The sequence below is a fragment of the Poecilia reticulata genome, chromosome 15 (assembly GCF_904066995.2).
Source record: "Poecilia reticulata chromosome 15, P_reticulata-male-v2, whole genome shotgun sequence".
NCBI lineage: Eukaryota > Metazoa > Chordata > Actinopteri > Cyprinodontiformes > Poeciliidae > Poecilia > Poecilia reticulata.
In genome coordinates this window covers 13,308,232-13,319,542 of record NC_088844.1, presented here as the reverse complement: position 1 = coordinate 13,319,542, position 11,311 = coordinate 13,308,232, and the positions used below count along the sequence as shown (strand labels likewise).

The following is an 11,311-nucleotide window of genomic DNA, read 5'->3' as shown; positions in this document are numbered from 1 at the left end:
GACATTAACATTTTTTTTTTGTAATTTTTTTTTTTTGTCAAAGAAGCCAAAATGTAATGATTAATACTGCAATAAAAGTAATATAATTCACATGGTGAATACGTTTTGTTTTCAAAAAGTATGTCCCTTAAAGTTTTTAACATTCTGTCATGTTACAACCACAAACCACAATATATATTTTTGTCTCTAACAGCTTTGGGCATTTACATACTTATTTTTTTTTTCCATTATTGTTTGAAAGCTCAGTCACATTCAATGGAAAGTATCACTTAACAGACGTTTCTGAATCTTTTTTTTTTTTTTTACAGATTTCCAGATAGATTTAGGTTTAGACATTGGTTGGGTAGTTTTAATGCACATTGTATGTTTTAATCTGAAACACTTAATTGCAGTTAGATGTGACTACAAGCAGTGCTGTGTGCAGACGAATCTCTGCAGCAGTCTCAATTCATTTACAGCCCCAAATAGAGCTTCATATATATAATTGTTTTGCATTTAGCTTCATTCATCTTTATATAAAACCTCCCATCTTCTCAATGAATCCTGAAAAAAGCATGATGTTGCCACAGGCATGTTTCACTGTGTGATCAGTGCAATGTGCAGCGTTTGTAGTGCTTTGCATGTTTGTTTGGCCTCGTTTAAACCAGAACCTCATCCTGCATTTTAACCGTCATGGTGACACCAGCATCCTCACGGACCCATTGACTTACATGCAAGCGTTTTGAGGATGACAGTTAAGGGGTTAAACTACAGATGCAACTCCTTCTGGGTTTTTATGACGTTCTTCTATACAGGTCAGATGGAGGACACATCTCTGCCATCACACATCTGTGGGTTTCTGCAGCTCCTGTAGAGTTAAAATTGACCTTTTAGCTGCCTTTCTGGTTAAGTGGGGCAGGCTTATCATTTAGGTTTGCAGTTGTGCTATAGAGTCTTTCCATTTCGGAAAAGATGGGTTGAAATGTTTTAAAATTTCTCACAGCTATAAACCTCTCCTCAACTTTACATCTGAATTGTCTGCTGTGTGTCTTGCTATTCATGTTGCTGTTCATGTTCTCTGACATTAGTCAGAAAACATACGTGAAACAAAAGTTCTCTGTATATATATTCCACACATATATACCAAGAAAAAAAATATCACGACTTGATTTAGTGATAAGGTGATTTCTGAAGGTAGTTGTTTTCATTTCAACTGTTCCGGAGGAAAAGGGGTGTAACACGTATGCGAGCCATAACATTTAGAAAATAATAAAAACCTCTTTCTATCAACTTCATGGCTATGCCATGCTTTGTATTGGTTTACATATTATAAAATCCCTCTAAAAAGAAATTATGTTAAAGCAACAAACTGGGAGAAATTTTGAATACTTTTCCAAGGCACTCCACAACAGGTCCCCCGTGTGATCTGGGACTTTTCCAAGAACGACATGGCAGGTTCAAGAAAAGTAAACAGAGCTGAAAAAAAAAAGAAAGTTGAAAGAAATGACAGCCACTTTTTCTTTTAGAAAAACCAAGAAGGAACGAATTTCTGCATCCGAATGATACAGCTGCGCTCAAAAGCTCACAGTTTTCTTCTCTTTCGATTAAATGCTCTTTCTCTGGCTGTTTGTGCTTTTTACAGTGGAGTGTGCTACATCGCTACTTTCTTCTCTACAGGGGCCCCTGGGCTCCCCAAGCAATAGGAGTAAATTAGAGTGCACCTGTTCCAGCTCCAAGATAAGCCATCTCCAGAGGATTTCCTCTGAGTAAAATGAAGTGAGTGAAGAATAAACAGAATATCACAGCATTACTCCGCCAAGGTGAAGTTGCTGCCGCTCTGGGGACACGGTTCGTTTTGCACAACACCCAGCAAAATATCCTCTGTAAAAACCTCTGGATGTTAGACTGCAGGAATGGTCTCTGCTCACAGCGGAGAGAATAGGCGCTGCTCTTTTGTGCTCCGACCGACCGAGGCAGGCGAGTCAGCTTCTCAACTGTATCTACTCAGAAGCTTGACTCAAGATGCTGTTATTTTGTGGTCTGGGTTTTGCGGTTTGTCTTCGGCGTGTTTCGCCTTCGTGTCAACACATGTGCAATGGTCAGACATCAAACGGCATGCTTCCTCTTTTTGAAACAGTTTTATAGTCCTGCCAAGCATTTCTTTTTAAATATCTAATTAAGTCAACTAAAAAAAATAAAAAAATAAATAAACTTTCTATTCCTCCTCTCTCTCCCTTCTTTGCATCAGCTTAGTTAGACAAATAACTCCTTGTATGTTTCTTGGAAGACATAAAAGGCGTAACCCCAGTGTGATGCCCAAAGACCACTGACCGCAAATGTCTAGAATGCAAAACTCACCCAGTTGGTTTACACATGAAAGGCAGGAATAATTAGAGGAAAAATTTAATTCATCATACGTTTGATAATCAGTCTGATTTGGTCTCCTATCTGCACCAGGGCATTCAAATAACCCCCCCACTATTAGCACCCCACTCTGCCTCACAACAGTAGTCTGTTTTACCCTCCCTTTGTTCCCTCACAACACATTATCATTATTGTAGCTAATTGCACGGTTCGCCTTGAAGTCGTGCTGGAGACTCGTGATCCGGGGTTGAAACGTGGACGGGGGATCCGGTCTCCTCCACAGCTTGCTTTACTCTGCTAATTGCCGTTACCAGAGGATGAGGCATGCTCCTCGCTGCGGCCAGCCGGACAAGGCTGGAACAAGGCACTGGCCGGGCTGGGTGGAGGGGGATGCTATCACACAAGGGTGGTAGGATGTGGGAGGGAGAGCAAAGGGTGGCGCAACCGACGTGGGATGGGTAGACCAGATTGGGGAGGGAAAAGATAGCAGTAGGGGGCGAGCGGAGGGGGGATGCAACCAGCATTAGATGTAGGTCAGCAGGAGTGGAGTACCCTGAAGATTACAGTTGGTTAGTGCGACCCCTCTCTGACAAGATCCAAGCCCTTGCTCCCAGCAGAGGTGGACCCTGGCATTTGGGGAACTCAGCTATTAGTGAGGCTAATAAAACCCGAGCAGAAAGTTTTGAACCTGCAGCGGCCTGAAGACACGGTCCAATGTTGAAGAACACTTAACAGGGCTGCAGAAATATCACTGAAACAAAAGTATTTAATGTTGTTGGTGAACGTTGCATGAGACGTGCTATGGCTTTAGTCTACGGAAATTATGAGTTTTTTAAGTATTATGCAAATATTAAGTTGTCTTTAAAATACTAAAAAAAAAACACTAAATACACTATCCTCATTCCACCTGATGGTTTTATTTTAAAAAAATTAAAATAAAAAACAACTTTCTTGAATAAAGATTTTACCAGAACATCATAATCTCCTCTTACAACATTCCTGCTGCTTAAAAGAAAACAACCAAAGATATTACTAGTATGCATAGAATGGATGCAATGCATCTGTACAATAAAACTGAAATGACCAAACAGAAAGCAAACCTTCTGCTTGCTCATCCGATTTCTTACACCAGATGACAGAGGTCAAGTCTCAAATGTTTAATGTCATTTATGAGAAAGCCGTCTATGTTTAAATTCAAATTAAAGAGTTATCAATGGCAAACATTGCATGCATTTGTTTTTATGATTTGACAAATCCTAACGCATTGTACATTGTAAGGCGTGCAAACAGAAATGGTTTAATGTCACTTGCTTGTTTTTTGGTCATTTCTGTTGCTTGTCGCCATGCTGGAGTCACATTTTATGCACATTGTCTATTAAAATTACTGAAAGTCAAGTCTGACAACTTGTCAAATGACAAGTTTTTGCAAGTGCATTCAAATAACATGACCTCACCTAGACCTGGAACCAGACCGGAAATACTTTCACAATTTGATTATTGCTACTAATTTATTTAATAATATGAAAAGTATCTAAGACACATTCTGTAGTTTAGAAAATGTGTGTTTTTACTTGCGAGTAAGAACATGAAATCTGAAGATGTTTTAATTGCATAGCATTCAAATAAACCAATTTAGGTAAATTAAGAGACATTGTTGACTGTGTGGTGGTTGAGGAGTCATGGACTAAAATGGAACTGGGGCCCAAAATTAAGTTCAGCATAAGCCCCAAATATTCTAGGATCAGCCCTTGTAGTCAGCTCATTTTTACTGATTTCCAAATAATTTTTTTCAGTGATGAAGTTGTCAGTATTAATGCTAATAAATTATAGTTACATCTTCCCGTATGAGTCCAAAGTGACAACAGTCAGTGTCTAAATAATACTTAATAGAGCATCAGAACTGTGAATTGTTGTAAAATTCATCTAACACAAAAACGCTTCCTCCGTTCTGGACCATATCCTGACAATGATCATTTTTATGAGTGCATCTTTTTTTTTATCAGCATTGTTTATTAAAGAAATGCACTTTGAAAGGCGGGTTCATCGAACTCCAAAAATCGTACAATTTTTGCGAGCTCTGATAGTTTTGTAATTCCGACGGGAATGCTAGTTTTACGCCGCAGTATCAACTTCTAACTTCAAAAAATGAGTCACAGCTTCCTGGTGGGGCTTTATGAAAAGGAAATGGAATCATAGACATAACTAGTGACAAAGCCTCCATCACCTCACATAAGATCTCATTCCTTCTGTAGGAATTCTGGTTTATATACCCCCACCTAAAAAAATGAGAAATATCTTCCTCTCTCACAGCTTTTTTTTTTTTTTTTTTTACCTCCTCTTCATTCAAAAGGTATTTTTATGACCAAACAAAAGGAAATGGTGTCATTAATGATACGTATTGTGAAAGAAGCCCTCTTAAAGCAGTGTTTTCTATAAATGTACAGATAAAGGGGCTGATCTCTTTCCCAACAAAGGATCTCTAAAATATGAAGTGAAAAGCTACCCAAGATGAAGCTAGTAAAAAACAGGCAAGGAAGAGCCTATTTCCACAACACAAACAGATTTCCTGGCCTTTAGCAGTCTCTTACTGGGATACTTTGAGACATATCCATCAAAACACAGCTGTATTCATTCATATTTCATACCTCCTCCTTCTCCCAGTGCTTTAACACAGTTCTTTGATCAAAGAAGAGAACTCGGATCACAACAGGAAGGTTCCCTGCCAGCTACGAAGAAGACACAGTACTGTACATGACTCTGTATGGTTTTCTTTATTTTAAATCGTCATTTATACAAAAAATAAATGATATATGTATATATTTATGCTTTGCAAATCAATATAAAAGAAAAGAAAAATTAAAAACTTGAGAAATTCTTCTCTTTCTTGAGTTCTCTGTTGTTTAATTCTTGTAAAGTTCTGTTGCAAAAAGAAATTTGTACAATTTATCTCTATTCATCTGAAAGTGAAAGATAAACTCCACCAGTGAGTTTCCCTTGGAATAGGGATTTTTTTGAATATTAAAAAAAAAAAAAAAACGATTTAAGCCTTTGTCGGGGGGGTTTGAAAGAAATACAGTTTGAGCAACTTGGGTGAAGGAATTGCTGCGAGACTGACAGCCGGGATCAGATCCTAAACGCACAGCTCAAGAGTGTCACCATGTGGAGATGGGAAGATATGGCACAGCTGTCTGAACAAATGTTTTAACACAGCGCAAGAGAAACTGGGAGATTTTTTTTATCAACCTTAAGACTCAGTCGTTTTTTATTGTAACTATACTTTTAACAGCTAAATTAAGTTTTAGCTCAATTTGATTAACTTTCCAGCTTGTTCCTGTACCTCACGTCCAGCGTATAAATTCCAAGACGTCGCACTTAAAGTACCCCTTTCGGTAAGGCTTGGGGAGGAAGAGAAAAAAACCTGTTTGAAGACCTCCCTGACATTTAGACTCTCTCTGAAGATGACTTTGCCTTCTACTATTGCCTGCGGGAACATGGTAAGACCCACACTTAACTTCAATTGAAATGCAGTGCCAGAGCCCTCCTGGGGAAATTATCATTCTGTTCGTAATAAGTGTCACAACAAGCACCTGGAAAATTACTTTATTACACTTCCCGCTTAAACAAAAGTTTCCTCTGACCCACTGGAATCACATGCAGCGCAAAGGAACAAGGAGCAGTGCCTCGCAAAAGTGTCCAGACTCCTCATACCTTTTGGTTTTTAACACATTTCAACAGCAAACTTTAATCCATTTTAAAGTCTGTCGAAGTGGAAACGATGCGTGGCTTAAATTCTGCCCCGGATCATGAGTGGACACAGCAACGTGGGAAAGAAGGCTCTGATGAAAACATCGTGCTACGGGTCTGTTTTTTTCAGCAGTTGATAGGCAGATAAAAATAAAAAATAAAAAAAACTACACACGGATGTGAAAGACAACAACCAAAGCAAACCTACACATTAAGTATGTAGGAGCTGTAGAGACTTCATAGCTCAGGTTGGAGAATCAATAGACAGGAAGATACAGTGGCTGTGCTCTAATCTGCCCCATTTTTGGAGGAGTGACAAAAGAGGCTTTAGAAGTCCTGTTTGCAGCTTGGCACAGGCAAAGTTGGCCGGCACTGCAAGTGTGGAAGAACGTGTCCTTGAGACCAGGGTGCAAGTTCACTTCTTGAGGCCAAAATTTAACCCATAAAAAGCTCAAACTCTGCCTGAACATAAAATATCCGATCCCAAAGCCCCATCGTGCTGCATAGGATTTATTTTTTCAACAGGGACTATGAAGTTGATTAAAGTTGCTGAAGATGAATGGAGTACAATAATGGAAAATTCTGGGTGAGAATCTGATAGACGCTGCAAAAAAAAAAAATTGAAACTCGGGAGCAAGTTCACGTCTTATTATGAAGTCTTTTTATGTTTGTTTCCTCCAAAGACTTGCTGTACTTACACCCAAAAGTAGTTCAGCAAAGTATTGGCTCACAAGAGCTGGTTATTTTCAGAATTTTACTAACTAAAAACTATCTATCCTTTTTTTTTTCCTTTCCACTTCACACACTTAAGTGGAGTCATTTAAATACGTCAAAGTTTGTGGCTTTACCACTAGCACGTGTGAAAATGTTGAAAGGGAGTGAATGCTTTTGCAAGCCACTGTAAACACCAAAATGCTAGTCAAAGAACGCGTGTTTGCTGATGAGCTGCATGAGGAGGCACACCTGTTTGATGCGATTGATTGAAGTGATTGTTGACTTTCTGCCGTAGCCTTGGATGAAGGTGCTATGAGATCCCTTTTTTCCTGCAGCCATTATCCAAATATGCTCCGTTTTTTTTTTGTTTTTTTTTTAGAAAATGAATGGCACAAAAATCAAAGTATCAAAAATGCATCGCCTCTTCATAATGGAAATCCCTCGGAGCAAGGACATGTAACAATGGGCCATTCTCAGCTTCCTGTCCTTTCCCTCTCCATGCCAATGAACGTGACCTCCACGGCATTAACAATGGGGCACCTCGCAGCATAAGCATACATTCACTAAGGCTGCTTTTCATCTTTGTTGTTATATTTAAGGATGACATCCTAGCCTGCTGGCCTCTAACCATTGTCTCCAGCATGATTATTTTCTACCCGTTGTTTAGCCCCAGTTGCGGCTCTTTGATGAAAAGGTCGCCACTCAATTGGAAAACAGTCATTAAAATGCGGTTGGTACTATTCACCGGTGTGCATGGGGGAACCAACTCAACTGAGCTGGTTAATCAAAAGTTAATTATATAATTTTCATGCAGATGAGGGAAACATTCAAATGAATCCCAACCCTACAATCATTACAAAAAATAAATAAAGAAATAATTCTAAAAGGCTATAAAATGTTCAGGGACCAGGAGGCTGTAAACAATATGAAGTTTAATTTGAGGTAAACAAAGTGAATATCCACCAGGGGGTCTGGGGAAGGAGAAAGTGAGGTTAAATCAAATTTGGAAACATAGATACCAGCAGGTTTTGTTGTCCTGATATATGTGCAATTAGGCGGGTCCTTGATGAGGAGACTGGGAGGGGAGAAAGTTGGCTCACACGGCTAATGCTTCGGGGTTCTTTAAACAGAATTTATGGGATTTTATGCTTTATGTGTAAACATTAATTATTCTCGCAAAAGTACACCAAACCGAATTAAACCTGTATTTTAAGAAGAAGTTGTAAAAGGATAATTATCTTTTATGAGCGTGTTCTAAAATTATTGAACACCCCATGAAGACGAGCGCAAACTCCGTGGGACCTTCAGAGGGAAAAGCCCTGGACAACAATTTTCCCCCCGCAACTTTGTCCAAGAAGGCAAAGTATCACTTTTCAAAAAACGCTCAGCGTCTCCTCATCTAATGAAATGAGTGTGTTATGCAAATTACAGACATGAATATTAAACCAATGAGGTGAAGTACCACAAATGAACAAGTATTGTTCTGGAAGTGCAGCGGAATGCGGTTTAATTTCTCCTTAATTCTATGTGCTCTTATAATGTTAGCCTTTTTCCCAGTTGTGCGAGCCAGTTTGGGTTCATTGGTGTGCATTACAAGCGCGCTCTAACAATGCGGGGCCTCCCCGGTGTCAGCACAGTTCATGAATCTTAGCCCCTTATGCACCAGGCGATTAGTATGGTGCTCTGTCTGTGGGGCTTTGCCAGAAAATGAGTTCTCTTTAAAACATATGCCCCCTGCTGATTCGTTTCCTTTCCTGATATGAAATTCCAATTTTTATAATGAACACCAATTTCATATATGGAGAGATGGAGAAAAAAAAAAAAAATTAAAGATATGCACTTCGTCTGGTTTTGGATGACTGCGGTTACCCTAAATTAGGAGAACGCCGTTGTGGACGTTGCGAGCAGAAATTATTTAGATGAGTGTGTTTCGTTGGCGGAAGCTAATCAGCAGTCAGGTTTACGGGCGGCGCAGAAATCAGCTGGTGTTTTCCATGTTGCATATGCATATGACTGGCGTGGCAGAAAATGGAATTACCAAAAGTGTAACAAATTCAATTAAGTCATTGATTCCTAATAAATTGGCTTAATCACCAGCTGTTGTCATGCTAAGATTGTTGTGTCACAAGTTTGTCATGCTTGTCGGTCGTGACTGCTACACAAAGACGATTTATTGGATTTAAAAGCTGCAAAAGATCTTTATTTTTATTTTTTATTTTTTTAATGTGGTGACCAGATCTATAAGGTTCTTTAACCAATCTGATTAAATGAAACAATACACCTTTAGTCAGGGTTCAAACATTTATTATAATTGATTTATAATGACATTAAAGACATTTTATGTGTTGAAAACAAGAAAAAAATCTGAAGTCGGAGTAGACAGTCCATGGCGTTGATTACAATACAGTTCGTCTTCTTTTTGATGCTCCTTTATTTATTCAGGAACCTTTTGTTTCTGTCAAAATGGCTGGAGCCATCATTAATCTAAAGAAATTAAAACCAGACATTTGTTAGAATTTAAAATGCAAATTGAATATGGTTCAGTAAATTAAAACACAATGGAACAATTCTTTTTTTTTTTTTCTTCAGTATTTTGATTCATATTGCTTAATTACACACCGAGTGACAACATCACATATTTATTTCTGTTGACTTTGTGACTGGTGTGTCTTACTGAAAACAGCAAATGATTTCTCTGTGGCTTTGGGCAACGCGTGTTTCTCGTCTATCGACTACAGCGACATCATGGTCACTAAAACACACACTGATACTTTTAGCGGCTTGGGTAGGTGATAATTCTTGCTGTGGTGTGAATGCAGCATCTTCAAAAAGCTTGTCTGCAGAGGGAAGCATGAACATCACCAAATGTTTGGTAGAAGATTGATAAAACACATTGGACAGCATGACTCAATAAATAAACCCTGACTATGAAGACTGCAAACTAATTTCTAAATAAAATGTGAAAGTTAATTTGATCTGAGAAGAGGGCTAACACTCAGAATCTTCTAAATGATTTTGCTTCACATTCAGGTTGAGGCTGTGACGTTTCCTGTCTGTGCAGTTTTAACGGGTTTTTTCCTTCTACTAAACTTTCTATGAATATACAGTATCTGGATACAGCAGTAACCTTTTGTGAATTACTCTCCTTGTGAGGCATGGAGTACCGTCAAGTCTTTTCCATGACTGTGTAGCCCTTAGTGTTACATGTATGTATTAAAGTGTTTATTTGTCTCTAATACCCTAAATGTCTGGGAAGCTCAATTTTGGTTTGCATACCCAGAAGCTTGAAACGAATACAAAGTTCATGCCATAAATGTATCAGACTGTGCCATGAAAATGTTTAATAATATCCACTGTAAATTTGATTTGCTAGAGTTAAAGTTAGATATTGAATCACACCTTCTTTTAAATTTTACTGTTTTTAGATACATTTATATGGATAAGAATTAGCTCTGAATTACGGTCGTCACCCTTCAGTGAGGTAAAAATAAAATAATATGACCCATTAATCATGCACAAATTCAGTCAGGCAGGAGCGGAAAAATGAAAACAGTGATTGAGCCATTTGTATATTGTCATTGCGATTTTAGAGCATGGCGGCTTCAGGGGCATGATGCACATTAATATTGTACAATCGAAGAGAACATTGGGGATGAATTATGTATAAAAAGCTCTTACATTGTACGGCCTGAGCCTCTCCTGGGTTTGGGCACTCGCCTCTTCAGGAAGCGACACCACTCCTCCCGTGCCCATCATCTGAACACGACATGAGACATTTTGGAACTGAAACCAATGCTTGAAGTGAAATTCAACCTTCAGCACCAGAGTCGGACTTCACACACCAGTTCTATGAAAGCATTACTCGTAAAACGGGGTTTTTTTTGATTCAATAAAGTTACCACATTTCCTGAAACTCCAACTCCACATAAAATAATCACTCACCCTGATGGTTGCCTCGAGCTCTCCCACGCTTCTCTTTCCACCTGGTAGCCATCCATAGGACCAGTGCTGGCACAGAGTGACCTGAGCCAGCAATGCCAACAACAGCACCTGCACCATAACTCTGCTGCTTGCCTTCATTAAAGCTGCGGGGAAAGCCAAATATGTAATAAAAACAATAATGTCACAGCTCCGCAGCCCACGGATGCAAACTAACTCATCAACGTGCGCAAGCAGACTGTAATTTAGACCACAGTTAATCAAAACAACAGTTATAAGTTCATGGACGTTCACCCAACTTCATCGAAGACTATCTCACCTCTGTGTTTTCCTTGTTAGCATGTGGTGCATTAGCCAGGGGGGGGGGGGATTTTATAGGTGTTGTACAAGGCTGCTGTCAGGATTATAATCCCCTCTTTGCAGGTGTGACACATTTACGGACTAATGGGACACAAAACACAACTAATGGAGCTGGCTAAGTGCTCACATATGCTGAGATCACCGCCAGGCTTGGAGAGGCATTAAATATATATCATAAAATGTCTTTGTGATGTATTGGATGCATCTGTGT

The 11,311-nt window shown here is 39.1% G+C and overlaps 1 protein-coding gene across 1 annotated transcript; it reads right to left on the bottom strand.

The window, feature by feature from the left end:
• Positions 1–9,083: 9,083 nt before the first annotated feature.
• gnrh3 (gonadotropin-releasing hormone 3) lies at positions 9,084–11,053 on the bottom strand. The gene is made up of 3 exons (XM_081616220.1): positions 10,744–11,053; positions 10,480–10,557; positions 9,084–9,285 (listed from the first exon to the last, which is right to left on the bottom strand). The coding sequence occupies exons 1-3, from the start codon at positions 10,879–10,881 to the stop codon at positions 9,232–9,234; spliced, it is 270 nt and encodes an 89-aa protein (XP_081472346.1). The 5' UTR covers positions 10,882–11,053; the 3' UTR covers positions 9,084–9,231.
• Positions 11,054–11,311: the final 258 nt, after the last annotated feature.

Excerpts from the sequence above, each read along its gene's own strand:
- gnrh3 (XM_081616220.1), bottom strand. The coding sequence starts at position 10,881 with ATGAAGGCAAGCAGCAGAGTTATGGTGCAGGTGCTGTTGTTGGCATTG. Across the intron at positions 10,558-10,743 it reads AGCTCGAGGCAACCATCAGG|ATGATGGGCACGGGAGGAGT; the intron begins GTGAGTGATTAT and ends TGTCGTGTTCAG. Across the intron at positions 9,286-10,479 it reads AGAGGCTCAGGCCGTACAAT|ATTAATGATGGCTCCAGCCA; the intron begins GTAAGAGCTTTT and ends TAATTTCTTTAG.